A 14,496-nucleotide genomic window follows, 5' to 3' on the forward strand; every position below is an offset into this window, starting at 1 on the left:
CTTTAGTAGATTATGGCGTTAGCTAAAAAAAATTGGGTTGTTGATGCGTACGAAATGTGAAACCACGTCTAAATGAGACTAGCAGCATCCCAGCAACACTCTCAAACAGGAGACTGAAGGCCAGCGCCAGCCGCAGGAAGAGCTTTGACCATGGTCGTAGGGACGATGCCGCCGCCATCGGCACCTGAAGATAAGGAAGAGCTGCGAGTCGAGGCTCGACGTCAGCGCGAAATCGAGCGTTACAAGAAACTGGGGCCTGGTCGTCTTCGTAGCATTGGGGTACGTGTGCAGGGTTCTAGTTGTGCTCGTTCAAACACTCAAGTGAAGTTTGTTCTTTCCAGGCGAATATCGTCGGTGTGAAGAACCAAATCGAGGAACGAGAACGTCAGAATGAAGCAGATCGCGACGCCAAACGCGTCAGTGAAGAGGAAGACGCAGCCATCCGACGCTATTTGCTCCAGGTCGAGTCGGAAGACGCACTGTCCAAGCGTCGAGAGGTCCTGACACTGCGCAACGACTGGGATCTACAAACTGCCAAAATACAGCAGGCCCGTGCAGAGTTCGCCGCGACCCGAGCCGTGAGCATTGACCCCGACACTTGTGCTCAAGGAGCTGCGCAGAAGTTCGACGGCGAAGACCTCGCTCGACTTGAGCGTATCCGCTTACAGGCGATGCAGATGAAGCAGTGGTCGATTCAGAAAATGGCCGAAGACGCTCAACGCAATGCGCACGAGAACGCAGATATGGCCGCGTACATGGCACAGCTCTTCGAGATCGAGCGACTGATGGAGGAACTGCACCGAGGCAACGAGCGTGACCGAGCAGCGGCGGCGGCAGAGATCAGTCGATTCAACCAGCGTCTGTTAGCTCTGCAGCGTCAGGACGAGAGTGATCGTCGTCGACTAGAGCAGGAAGAGAACGCTCGCGAGATTCAGCTCACACTGGAGAGCCATCTCGTGAGTGAGAACCCACTGCAAGCCACGCTTCCTGGAGTGTCTTTGGATCACCGAGTCCGAGTAGACCACTGGAAAGGGTTCTCTGGAGAGCAGACTAAGTATTTCCTTCGACAAAACGACGACATTATGGCGGAAAACGCCCGTCGCAGACAGCAAGAACGAGAGCAGGCCGAGGGGGAGTCCAGAGCCCAACGTGAGATACAACGCACACTCGCGCACGAAGAGTTTCTGACTCAACAACGACGCGCGCAGATGGAAATGGACGTCCGAGCCACTCAGCAGCGACAGGCTAAACTGGCAACGGAACGCGAGAAATCGAACGATGACCGGGCACGCGGCAAGATCGACCCTAGCTTCTTCCAGAGATTCGGTCGAACGTATCGTTGAGGAATTGTTTGATAGACCTAGTGATGGAGCAGCACATGGTCAGGATGGTGTTAAATACATCAACTCTACTGCAGAAATGGACCAGCTCGTACCTGCCATCGTGTTGTGCTCTTTCGTGTACTGAAGTAGTGATCAGCACAACGTTATCGTTTTCGTGAGCAGTTTGTGCAGCACAGCGGTGGCGTCTTCTAGCTCCTTGCCCGATAATATGTTCGCAGCAGCCTCGTCGCTCTCAATGGACGCTAACGAGGACTCGATTTCTCGACACAAAGACACAAAATGGTCGAGCTTGTGACGCTTCTGCGGCAGTGATCCAGACGAGTCTTCTGCTGATCGTTTGTTGGAGAAGTCGTGGCTGCTCTGCTCAGGATCAGCATACAATTCAGAAGACTCATCAGGGAATCGACCCCTAAAGACACGGTAACCGGAGCTCTGATTCCTCTTGAGAGACTGAAGTGTACTGGATTGGGCCGTCTCCAACGCCTTGGCAACATCGTCAGGACTAAGTTTCCGCATCGACACGCTTTGTACGAACGACTGCTTGAGATCTCCAGCCAGAAGCGTACTTAATGCTGCACCTGACTGCTCCACAATGTTTGAGTGCGCAAGCAGCTCGTACAAGGCATCTAGACCCACTGAAAGTAGCAACGCCAACGGCGCTAACTGACGGCCACCAGTGCGAGGAGCAGCAGCGAAGAGTTTCTGGAATAGACTGAACAGCAACTGCGTCACGATAGGAATGTCACCGCTAGCAACCTGCACGTCGAACAAGGAAGCCCCAATAAACTGTGCCGTGACGATCAACGTGTCACCAACCTGCGTGTTGTCAGTAATCGTACGTAGATCCTTCATCACTTGCACGCACTGGTTGCTTCTGTTCGCCTTGAGCACCGGTCCAAGCTTCGAAAGTAGATACAACGACGTCTCAATCGCCCGTCCAAAACAGCTAGACCCCGTTTTCTCCAGTCTTTCGCTTCGACTTGTACGTTTACTACCTGGTAGTACGTCAGATTGAGAGCTTCCTGTGTGTTTCATGTGCATCGCTAGCTGTGTTAAGGCCTCGGTAGACATGCGAACTAAAATGACCGACAACTCCGCAATATCATCTTGCTTGGGCTCGTTGTCATCGAACACTCCTCTCAACACCATCAGACACATGTCCAGCACACGCATCATTCCGAGAATGTCTTCATGCTTGGCTAATGGAGTTTTTCCTTCGGCTGATAAAAGCTCAAGAACGGTGCCACAGCATTCGAAGCACATGGGAAGATACTTTGCGATCCACTCATCTTTCATCGGCCCGTCGTACAATTTCAGGAACTGGACGGCTACTAACTTCTCGAGCAAATGCAGCTGCGACGCCACGCGCAGATTGAACTGGTGGCCTGGACCTTCGCTACTGATCACGTCGATAATTGCTGTCACTTGGTCCATGCACACGTCCTTGAGCAATACAGGAAGATCAGCGTAGACGAACGCGATCAACTGCAGGATTTCGTCCCCCACGCCACTTGCAAGCACGAAGGATGCACCCGAGTCGTCGTCCCACTGCGTGATATCGAGAAGCAGTTGAAGCGTCTGCCCTGCGAGTGTTTCGTCCCAACTGAAGCACAGCAATTCCCTCCAGATCTCCCAACACAGTGTACGCTGCGTCCAGTCCGGATACAGCGTTTGCTTTAGCAGTACTAGCTGCAGTTCCACAACGCTATCAAAGCCAAGAAAGAATTCTAGCATCAAATCCGTGAACAGTTTCGTCGCTTCTAGAGAGCGAGAGACCGCGTCACTCAGTGCACATTCCCGATAACGAGCAAACAACTGCGAGACTTCCACTGCTCTGACGGAGTCATCGTACGGTACCTCCGCACTCGATGACGAACCCCCACCGAAGCCTGCAAACGCTGTAAGTACGAGTAAATGTCCCCATTGGATCGATTTCTCAACGTCGACGTTTGTGATCTCAGCCGGTTGACGCTGCTTCACTGCGCGTACCATTTCACTGGCAGGGTGCCATAATAACGTACAGATACTCTGCTTTGCTAGGTCATTTACGCCACCACCCGCCAGTTTCTCGGTCAATTCCAGTCCTTGCTCAAGCATGTCTCGCAGCTCTTGCTCTGGTTTCGACGTCTTCGGGAGTAAACTGTGTCGCAGAGCGTAAAGCAGACTCGCCGTCACATTTACCATGACTAAGACGCTACTCTCCAGCTCGCACTCTAAACTGTCAGCGAACGCCGTTATTAAGCGCTGAAATGCCCGCCAGTGCAGCTTCAGAAACTTGAGCACACCAAGATCCGGAATCTCGGTAGTATCCAAGACGCGCAGTAGCCGCCCAGCACTCCGCTCGACAGACAGCGCAGCCGCAGCCATGAGCTCATCTACATCAAACTTCATTGTGTATTTTCCATCGTCGCTGCCTTCAGCCGTCTCACCGAATTCTGGACCAGGACTAGAACTCGCCAGAATTGGACCAAAAATTGTCGCCAACTTGGCTAAATTCTACACAGCACAACAAAAACGCATCAGCTTTACACTACCAATCGACTTCTTCTGTACTACCCCGACGGATACTATCCATACCTTCCACACGAACGTCACAGTCTTCAAGTCGGGCGTGGCATCGTCGTCTGCTTCCAATTTATTGCGTAGTTGCAGGAGCAAAGCTGCAACGTTCATCAAGTAGCTTCTCCAGCCTCTGTCTGCTTCATTTTTGCCCTCCACAGACTTCTGCTGCTCTATTAGCGCTGCGTTCTGGTGCACCGCAGTTAGCACCTCGTCCCCCCACTTGAGCCATCTTTTCCCACCTCCAGCGTCGCCCAGACCCGTCACTGCAAGTTGGAAACACTGGAACAATATCGTTAAGACTTTGTGGTTCCCCCCCGTCGATTCCTGTGTCGCCCAGACAAGCAGCGCGTCCAGCAGCTCCAATTGCACTTCTCGCGCCGATAAGTCCCCGCTTAAGTCCGCAAATAGCGACTTCGTCGCGACGGTCCAGTGCTCCTCTGATGCCGCTAGAAATGCCACCACCTCGTTCAATGCCGCTCTACGGTCATGAGTAGTGGCTAGATCCGACAGAATGGTTCGTAGCTCCGTTGCGACAGCGAGAGCATCCGTACAAGCAGCTAAGCGCTGCGCCACCTCAACCATACTTAAAAGAGGTACTGTAGATAACTTTTGAGAGTACCAAAAATGGCTACACAAAACATGGAAGACAAAAGTTCACTTCAACGTCAGAGATGGCTACACGTTTCGACAAAGAGGGAGGGGTACATCAAAATGGGGTCGTGTTTGGATGTAGTGGCTCCTACACAGCGAAGATTAATCCTATATACATGACAGCTACTACAACGAAACGTAGAGCACGTATCTCGTGCAAGTTAGATCTCGGCGCATCGTCCGAGTGTGGTTGGTTGCAACGAATGGCGATCCACAAGTGCAGATTCATCAGCTTCGGTAACCCAAGGATCCGGGTATTTACGCGCGCAAGTGGCGGTTGGCGCCAGGCTTGGAGTATCCTCCGTAAGCCTTGCCGGCAGAGTTTCCACCCACACCTGCGCTCAGTCCCGCACCAGCGCTAAGATCTGCACCAGCGTTGAGGCCCGCTCCAGCCTTGAGACCGGCACCGACGTTGAGTCCCGCTCCAGCGTTGAGACCGGCACCGGCGTTGATTCCCGCACCAGTCCTGACTCCTGCACCTGCGTTGAGTCCCGCCCCAGCGTTGAGCCCCGCTCCAGCCTTGAGTCCCGCACCGGCGTTGAGTCCGGCACCGGCATTCAGTCCCGCTCCAGCCTTGAGAGCTGCACCGGCGTTGAGTCCCGCTCCAGCCTTGAGACCGGCGCCTGCGTTGAGTCCCACTCCAGCGTTGGCACCGGCACCGACTTTGAGTCCCGCTCCAGCCTTGAGTCCCGCCCCAGCGTTGAGTCCCGCTCCAGCCTTGAGTCCCGCACCGGCGTTGAGTCCGGCACCGGCATTCAGTCCCGCTACAGCCTTGAGACCGGCACCGGCGTTGAGTTCGGCACCGGCATTCAGTCCCGCTCCAGCGTTGAGACCAGCATCAGTGTTTAAGCCAGCACCCGCATTGAGGCCGACGCCAGCTCTGCCGTAGCCTCTGGCACCCACACCTGCGCCAGCTTGGAGCCCCGCGGCGGCGTTGATACCCACCGCCGCGCCGCCGTACCCGTAACGCTTGCCATAGTCGTCGTTGTTGCGATAGCCATTCTGCTTGCCATACGCCCCACGCGTGTCGTAGCTATCGAGCGAGTCATCACTGTCTTGTTGGCCATACCCGTCTCGCTTGCCGTACCCGTTGTTCTTGCCGTAGACGTTCCGATTGCCGTATGCGTCGCGCTTGTCGTAGCCGTCGGTCTTGCCATACCTGTCGTGGTTCTGGTGCAGACGCCCGTACGTCTGCGCCACCTCGGTAGACGCGTCCACTGCACTAGCCGAGAGCGCCACAGCCGCCGCACACAGCGCACAGACCGTCTTGCTGAACATCATCTTGCTCGACTTGGAATTGCTTGATTGGAAGCGTGTTAACCCACAGACACTGGATCAGGACGTCGGAAATTGAAGAATGAACTCACTTGCATTTTGCTCCGATCGATGCAGCGAAGGACTGAAGTTGGCGTGATATCCTCTTGCGCAACGAACAGCTTGACAACCGCTCGACTAGCCCGCTCGCTGGGTGGTTGCAAGTCGACGGGTAGTTAGGAACAGATGGCTGAGTCGCCGCATAAGAACTCGTTGCGGTGGTAGTAATCCTGAACACCGGTGCTATCCAAATGCCACGTACACTTGTACTAGTTATTCAATATTTGTTTTGCTGGGGGGCTCGCAGGACACCATGGAAATGATGTACACTATTTAAAGCGATATAGGGTATCGGAAGGTGGTCAACAATCCTGGGAGGGGAGTAGTGTCATCATATATCTCGCGGACGTTTGAAGGCATTTCAATCCTAGACTGCCCTTTTTTCAGAATCCAGACTCGTTTGACTTGGGATCTGAAAGGGGGCGCCTTTGTAGAATCTCCTTAGCTCTTTCTGATAACTTAAATAAGTCAGATTATCTGACCCGTAATACGACAAATAATGTTGTAAACATGCTCCCCCTCTTTCCCTCGTGCGCACACACTTTTTCTCTATCACTCGTAAAATCTCGGACCGGGTCAAGCTGACACTGGTTCTGTTGAACGCCAATATACAGTATTGAAAATGCTCTCTAGCAACCACCAAGCCTAAAACACTTAGCAAAGTGAAATGCTAGGCGTGAGCCCGGGTTACCGCAAGCAAACCCGAGGTCAAGCACAATTATTTCTTTAATTTCAAGCACAGGTAACTAGAACGAAGTTTGGTCGCTTCGAGTTCATCACTGTACGCAGATTAGCAACTTTTTATAATATCTAGGCGTTATGTGAACAATTCAATCCAGATGAAAATCCAATTCAGTTAGCGAGTAAGTTAAACCCTCTTTAATCTGGTACAACGTCTTCCGGAATGCAAATCAGGATTCTATAAAATAGGAGAGGCCAGTCTTTAAATATTCAGAAATATCATTTCCCAAAAAGACATTTGATATTAAAATAACGCTTTCCTTTGGGTCAAACATAATTTCTGGCGAGCCATAACGCCTATGTTTCCTATAAGGCTTAGGTGACGTGCAACATAGAAGGAATCCAGGCTTACTTGGAGGGACCCCATAGAAAAGATGCAGCATTGAGCCGAAGACGGGACTTGCACTGGTATTGCTTTTTTGTTATATTAAACCTTACAGAAATAATTGGCTAGCAATTATGTTCAAGAAGAACTAGGTTTTGCATCTGTTCGACTGCCGTCTTACCCCCCATATAGTTTTAAATAGAATACGGGATTCGCTCGACATCTAGCTTAAACCTCAATTTGACCACCTACCTAATTAGAACACATGTGGCTGAAACCTACTTAGAACACAAGGCTGTACCAACCAATGAATATTCTTGAGAGCTCCCAACCAACGACCCTTCTGAACGAACTTGTCGGTGCTGCTGTTACCTAGCTTTAATTCTCTTATTTTATAATTTACATGGTCGTTTAGGGCTTGACCCTCCTGATGCCACCCGCGAATGGTCTCAACTGCCACGCTGTGCTTCTTGCTAAGAGCAGCAAAGCCGTGACCTTTCACGCCTTTCCGATAGTCTGCTAGAACAGCGAGTTTCTCGTGGATACTACAGCTACGTCGCTCAACACTCATGGCTAAGCCAGATTCGAGGACCCACAAACTTGCTTCTTCAAAGTAAAATAATTTGTTCGTTGTACAACACATAGGCTTTCTAAACGAATATAACACACAAGCAGTGTTGTATTCATTTACAGCACATATGCCTTATATGCGGGGTAAGACGGTAGTCTTGCATCCGTTCGAGCAATTATGCAACCATTCGAACAGCGTTTGAATCGTTTTGCATCCGATCCGCATCCACCACTACCCAACTGTATACGGGTTTTCTAAACTATGTATGGGATTGATTTAATCGACCTTCACTTCCAAAATAACTCTGAGATGGACGCCTCTGCTCGAGTATTCATCCCCGCCTCGAGAAATACACCGCTCACCAAGAGCATGCTGAGACGGTGGCACTCCACGCCCGGATGGAGTCGCAAGGTTTCAATGTATCGGGACGCAGTGCACGTAGACTCGATTGGCCGGAAATTCCTGTCTGGTGTCGAAACTATGACTGCGATGTAGCGGGGGTACCCGACGACTTAGTGAAGACAGTCGGCAACGAGCAGAGCGGGGATCGAAGCAGATTGCGTGTCCGATAAAAGTTGGAATTCGCGCAATCGATAAAAACAAAGTAGATGGACCTTGAAAGATTTTCCATACACTAGACAGCTTGTACCACAACCACCCGCCATCTTAAGATGCAAGAGTTCTACCTATCCATCACCGTCGCACGGCAGATACTACGTCACTTTCTGACAGAAGCCTTCAAGATATAATTGAGACGCTCTCGGTTGCGTGGCAAACATTCGTGAGGCTCTACTTCTTGCAGATCAAAACGCATATAAAATCTCAAGGGACATAGCAAATGCTCTAAATGCCGACCGCCAGCGAAACCTGTAAAGCATGACATCGACACAATCGTTGTTTTGTCGAATGTCAGAGCACAAATTCTTTTATCGCTTCGCTGCAGCCCTAGGGACAAACAGGCTTACGAAAATGTTTTGGGCACATCCAGAAGCATCTATGCATTGCGCACTGTTGGAATACATGTACAAGGTTCAAGCCCCGGCCCATTGCGAAGTTCAAGACCTGGCCCATTCGGGAAGGGAGCTGGGACGATGTAAAACAGATCGTAGTGAGCTTGAATTCGAAGTATTAGGATAAACTCGAGAGCTCTCGTAGTGCTCTAACAAATGCAGTCTTCATTTTACCTTTTATTCCAGAAGTGGTCTGAATCCAAATCCCAACAGGGTTATTGAGCCCAAGTTCTCGCTGGAGTGCAAGGCCGTCAAGGCCAAATATGCCCAAGCCGACGACGGATGCATCTTGGGAGGTCGAGGTCTCTAACAAGACCGGCCAACCGATTCGCTGGAACGACCAAAACTTCCAGTACTACAAGAAGCTCACGGAAATCACTGCACGGAAGAAGGACGCGGGCTTGTACAATGTGATGAGCGAGCAGATCAAGTACGACGAGATCTTCACGTCGATGCAGAAGGGTACGTGAGAATGATGACAGTTGGATATCCAGGAGTTGATTTTTTTGTCCGTGTGCACGGACATGGGCCAGCAGCGCATGGACATGAAGGACGGGTCCACCATATGGAAGTATCTGTGTGACCGATACGAAGGCACAGCAAACGATCCGACTAAGGCTATGACGAAGCGGCAGCTGTACGCGCAGTTGGAGTCAGCCAAGTGCAAGCAGAACGGCAAGGTTGAGGCACACCTGAACTATATGTGCAGACGCAAGGGAAGACTCAAGACGGTCGGTATGACTGTGGACGACATGTATTCAGCGGAATGCTGGTGGCGTCGCTCCCCACTAATGAGCGGTTTGACCGTTTGCGAGGGTTTGTGGACGCCGGAATGGACTGTGTGGACACACCGGAAAAGGTGGTGTCCATGGCGGTGACCTTTTAAAAGGGCCAACCAGGTCGAAGAATAATTGCATCGGTCTTTTGGTGCCAAGCCGCCTTCTGGCCAACAGAACAAGGAAGAAGGAGGGCAGAGAAAAGGTGGAAGCGATGAAGCAAGTTTAAAGGAGGAAAGTCTCGACCATGTTTCGTGAGCGGTAGTACCGACCACCTGAAGGTAAAATGTCGGGCGAGAGTGGAGCCGATGATAATGAGCAGAAAAGGGCACCACGGGGCAACTGCACATTTCGACAGACTGATAACACGTCACCGGTTGTGGCGCTAAATGGTGAGGAGGTCGCCATAAAATCCGTGGTGACGGGAATTGCGATGTCTACACGGCCAGAGGGGTTTCATAGATATGAATCTATGGAGGATTAAGTTCAGGAGGAGCACCATGGGATTGGCGGTCAAAGAGATGCTGCAGCAAGTGGTTCATACTGGTACTTCGATACGGCGTCGAACTCACACGTGACTGGGCTTCGTTCTCACTTTCTGTCATTTACTGAAGGCACAGAAGTTGCGAGAACCGTTCGAGGCCTGTCGCCAAACATCATGTCAAAGATCGCTGGTATGAGCACGGTGGCGTTAGTGAACAAAGTTGATTCGTCATGTACATTGATGATGTTTTTTACGTACCAGATGCAGAGTTTGGACTATTCTCACCAGGATTAGCGCATGAGAAAGGGTTCGATATTGACTACGATCAAGCCACTCAAAGCTTCATGATATATTGGGAAGGACGACGAGTCGTCGTGGCCAACCAGGAGGAAGCAACGTGGGTTTTTCAAGCCGTTTATTCTTTTGACAGAAGCGTACCGGGACCAGATGAACGGACATTGGTCAACTACACGATGGCAGAAGGTGTTGGAACTCTGAAACGCTGGCACGAACGTATGGGGCACATTTGCTCACAGTATCTCAAGATTATGGTGGACAAGGGACTCGTGCAAGGTATGATGTTAACTCAGCGCCAGCGGGACACGTGCGACGCGTGCCATTTGGGCAAGCAGGAGAAGAAAATACACCACAAGAAATTGGATAGAGTTACCGAAGAAATTTATCAAGTGGTGTACACAGACTTGCTTTTTTTCGAGCAAAGGGAATGACATCCTGTCCTGGTGATCATGGATGGATACGCCCGGTTTGTCACTGTTCACATGCTTAAAAACAAGTCGAGCGAGGTCGTGAACTACAACGTGAAGGATTATGTGCCGTGGGCTGAACGTCAAGCCGGTAGAATGATCCAGAAAGGGTTCACGTTTAAAGTAAAGCAAGTGCACACAGTCAAGGATGGTAAGTTTGTGAACGAGGCCATGGAGGCGTGGTACAGCTCGCGTGGCATCGAGCACATCCAAGTGGGACCGAAGAGCTCGCAGCTGAACCTGTGCGAGCGGACGCACTAGTCGCTAGTGAAGATGACCGAGGCCATGATGGAGCAGTCTGGCCTTCCCCGTAGTCTGTGACCAGAGGCAACGAGGAACGCAAAGTATATCAAGAGCCGGTCCTACAACAAGGGGACGCAGAGAGTTCCGTACGAGATGAACTTCGGAGTCAAACCAGATGTGCACCACATCCGGAAATTTGATTCGCTGGCGTACGCTCACGTTCCAGTGACGCTGGGCCGGCGCAAGCACGACAGGAACGCCAAGTTGGACTACGTTCTGGGCTACACAAAGAACGTGGTAGGCTACAAAGTCTACTTTCCTTCTGAGCATACTGCGAAGTTTATGTCTGATCTTCGTGTGGCTGAGGAGGTGGTATACCGAGACCGTCATGAAGTTGACGAGGAATCTGCTGACTGGTCATCGCTGAACTTCTCGATGGAAGAGCAGGATGAGAACAGTGGCGTTGCGAATGTGGATACCGAGAAGATTACGGTAGCAGAGTCGATGACGGTGAACGATCCCAACAGAGATGAATCTCTTAAACTCGAGGAGAGCGAGGATGAAGTTCTTCAGGAGGATGAAACCGATGATGTGCTTCAGGAGAGCGAAGATCCGGTGTATGGCGATGAAGGCGTTGCTGGTGGTGAACGGCTTCACTACCCAGTAAACGAGGCAGCATGCCCTTCTACTGGAGAAGTTGATCAAGTAGCTGAAGACTTGCACACAAGTCAGGATGAAGAAACTGAAGAACACGGATCGAATATGGAGGCGGTAGATGGTGAGGGAAACGAGTCGGTGGCTGGTACGTGTGGATCGTCTATAGTAGCCGAAGGCCCAGAGGGGGCAAAATACGACGGAAATGCCAGTGACAAAGACGTCACAGTGGCGAGCGTCTTTTGCTGGAAACGAGAGCGGGATGGACGATCACATGGACACACACATCGAAAGTGCATTAGGCCTGGAAGAGGACACGGAAGAAGTCGATGCATCTGATGAGGAGGAAATTCATACAATGGAAATCATTTATAAATGATCTCTCAATTTTCGCGTCAGACTGGGAAACGCATGAACAGAGATGAGACTCCATCGGAGGAAGAGAGAGTTGAGAAAGGAGCTGACAAAACCGGAACCAAAGAGGACTCGCACTGGACTGCGTGAGTTGCATGAGCGTCGGTGACCGCACTATTAATACCAGGACGACTACGTAGTGAATCTCACGATGAACAACGCACGAGTGCTGGACAAGAACGGTCGCCCTATCCGTCCAAGCCAAGTCAAGATCCGAGGTACAAGGTTCAAGTACAACGTGCAAGTGCCCACTCACTCGACACAAATATCCGTTTATCGAGCGCAAGTACTGCCGAATGGCCAGCCACGCGTTCAAATATGCTGTGTTGATGTCCCCGCTGTACATATCTAGTTCCAGCTCAGCTGCTATCGCCATTAGCATTCGAAAAGATGATAACATCGCCACTGGTGCAAATGTCTCGCGGAAATCAATGCCAGGACGCTGGTAGTTACCTAGAGCGACAATTCACGCCTTGAATTAACCACGTAGCCATATTGATCAAGTTTGAAGGAGATACTATCGTGTACGTGTTTGGCTACGTTGGTGATATTATAGTGGCAACAAACGACGAGTCATACAAAAAGAATTTGTTCAAGGACCTGAACGACGCGTATGGCCTGAAAGACCAAGGGAGGCTGGCGCGCTATCTCGGAGTTGAGGTGCAACAGACTCGTGAAAGCATCACGATCAGCCAAGGGAAGTACGCGCGATAAATTTTGGAGAGGTTCGGATACCAAGACGCGTCGGGAACCCCATGTAGACGAACGTGAGGCTTGCACCACTGGACGTGGACGAGCAGTCTGAAACCAGTTTCCCGTATCGCGAAGCAATAAGTATGCTGATGTACCTGGCCACCAGTTCCCGACCGGATTTGGCTTTCAGGCTGGGTCAATTAAGCCGATTCGTGGCTAACCCGTCCGCGAAGCAAGTAGGTCCTGTGACGAGAGTGCTCCGGTATCTTGCTGGAACATTGGACTACGGGATCACATACAAGAAAAAGCAGCAAGCGGCTAATGATATCGTGTTGAAAGGTAATAGTGATAGCGACTGGGCGAACGATCCTGAACAGCGACTGGCATTATCGTCTTGCTGGCCCGAGGTGCTGTTGTGTGGATGTCTCGCCGGCAGTCGATAATCGCATTATCCACAGCAGAAGCCGAGTATGTGGCTGCTTGCGAAGCCAGCATGGAGGCAATTGCAGCGAGTAATATCCTGCAGGAGATCTTGCCGAATCACCAGATCAAGTTTAAAAACAGGATCGACAACCAAGCGGCACACATCATGGCAACCAACCCAACTTATTGTCGGCGCACTAGTCACGTCGAACTACGTTGACTTTTGTGCGCGAGCAGGTCCAGAAGCGCGTAATCGAGCTACTCAAAGATCAAGGCGAAGAGAACCCTACAGATGCCTTCACCAAGTCTCTTGACAAGAAGCGACTGAAGAGATTGCTGCAGCTTGTGGGCGTCACGGATGCAAAATAGCGAAGGTCAAGCTTGAGGTCGAGGAGGGAGTGTTGGAATACATATACAAAGTTCAAGCCCCGGCCCATAGTGAAGTTCAAGACCTGGCACATTTGGGAAGGGAGCTGGGACGATGTATAACAGATCGTAGTGAGCTTGAATCATAAGTGCTAGAATGAGCTCGCGAGCGCTCTTCATGCTCTAACAAATGCAGTCTTCATTTTACCTTTTAGTCCAGAAGTGGTGCACAACACCCCAACGTGCTCGTACTCGACTGTACATACAAATCAAACATCTACAGCATGCCAATGCTTAACTTTGTGGATATCACTATCACGGACATGAACACAATTCTTCCCTTCGTGCAATGCCTACTGCTCTCAATACGCTATAGCTGCAGATACTCGAGAATTGTAACGGGGTTACACGCAAATGGTTACACATAGCCACTTGATTACGAAATACGTTTTCCACGTTGGTGTGAGATACACCAATGGTTACATTTGGCAGACTGTTGGTCTGCATGAATTAAGGGCATTCATTGGTTGAAAGTCAATATCTTCAGCCAATAGAATAGTGGAACTACTGAGATCGAGGGTTGGGGAATTGTCGAAAGTTTCGGAGCTACCTCAGTCACGCTGAATTTGACCTCTACACTGATCATCAGGCTCTGACGTGGATTTATGGAGAGACTACTAGAACGACCAATATCAAGTTGGCTCATTGGGCGATGGAATTATCGCAGCTGCGATTCAAGATCTACCACAAGCCCGGGACGTCAATGGGACATGCAGACGGCTTGTCGCGGCTGTACCATCGGCACTCACGTTGCAGGTGCAATACGAATGGCTGACTTGCTCAACGAGGATGACGGAGACCCCGCTAACGTGGAGACTCACGACTTCGCGTCTCAGGCTTCTGGAGTAGATACTACGGGTGAAGGAGCACTGAGTTGGAGCGCTCCCCGTGCTCCAACCTCAGTCGGGGAGACCTCTGAAATGGGCGCTCCTGAGGACTCTCCCAACCAACCCAAATGACATCTGAAGTACCGGAGATCCTTACTCAGAATGAGCAGGGAGAGGACTTGCAAGGACGCGTTCCGCGAGTTGATCAGTCCCCG

General features: G+C 51.0%; 4 protein-coding genes across 4 annotated transcripts; 2 read left to right on the top strand and 2 right to left on the bottom strand.

The window, feature by feature from the left end:
* Positions 1-113: 113 nt before the first annotated feature.
* Positions 114-1,343, top strand: PITG_02163 (RIB43a flagellar protofilament ribbon protein; the record flags this gene model as incomplete). Its single annotated transcript, XM_002907079.1, has 2 exons — positions 114-279; positions 342-1,343. The coding sequence occupies 2 exons, from the start codon at positions 151-153 to the stop codon at positions 1,341-1,343; spliced, it is 1,131 nt and encodes a 376-aa protein (XP_002907125.1).
* Positions 1,344-1,475: 132 nt separating this feature from the next.
* On the bottom strand, positions 1,476-4,487 carry PITG_02164 (uncharacterized protein; the record flags this gene model as incomplete). The annotated part of the gene is made up of 3 exons (XM_002907080.1): positions 1,476-3,827; positions 3,921-4,023; positions 4,066-4,487. The coding sequence occupies 3 exons, from the start codon at positions 4,485-4,487 to the stop codon at positions 1,476-1,478; spliced, it is 2,877 nt and encodes a 958-aa protein (XP_002907126.1).
* A 327-nt stretch (positions 4,488-4,814) lies between these two features.
* On the bottom strand, positions 4,815-5,837 carry PITG_22693 (glycine-rich cell wall structural protein, putative; the record flags this gene model as incomplete). The annotated part of the gene is made up of 1 exon (XM_002907081.1): positions 4,815-5,837. The coding sequence occupies one exon, from the start codon at positions 5,835-5,837 to the stop codon at positions 4,815-4,817; it is 1,023 nt and encodes a 340-aa protein (XP_002907127.1).
* A 3,003-nt stretch (positions 5,838-8,840) lies between these two features.
* PITG_02165 (uncharacterized protein) lies at positions 8,841-9,742 on the top strand (the record flags this gene model as incomplete). The annotated part of the gene is made up of 5 exons (XM_002907082.1): positions 8,841-8,987; positions 9,060-9,320; positions 9,374-9,451; positions 9,588-9,607; positions 9,676-9,742. The coding sequence occupies 5 exons, from the start codon at positions 8,841-8,843 to the stop codon at positions 9,740-9,742; spliced, it is 573 nt and encodes a 190-aa protein (XP_002907128.1).
* Between the last annotated feature and the right edge of the window lie 4,754 nt (positions 9,743-14,496).

Source organism: Phytophthora infestans, genomic scaffold (genome assembly GCF_000142945.1).
Source record: "Phytophthora infestans T30-4 supercont1.3 genomic scaffold, whole genome shotgun sequence".
Taxonomy (NCBI): Eukaryota; Oomycota; class Peronosporomycetes; order Peronosporales; family Peronosporaceae; genus Phytophthora; species Phytophthora infestans.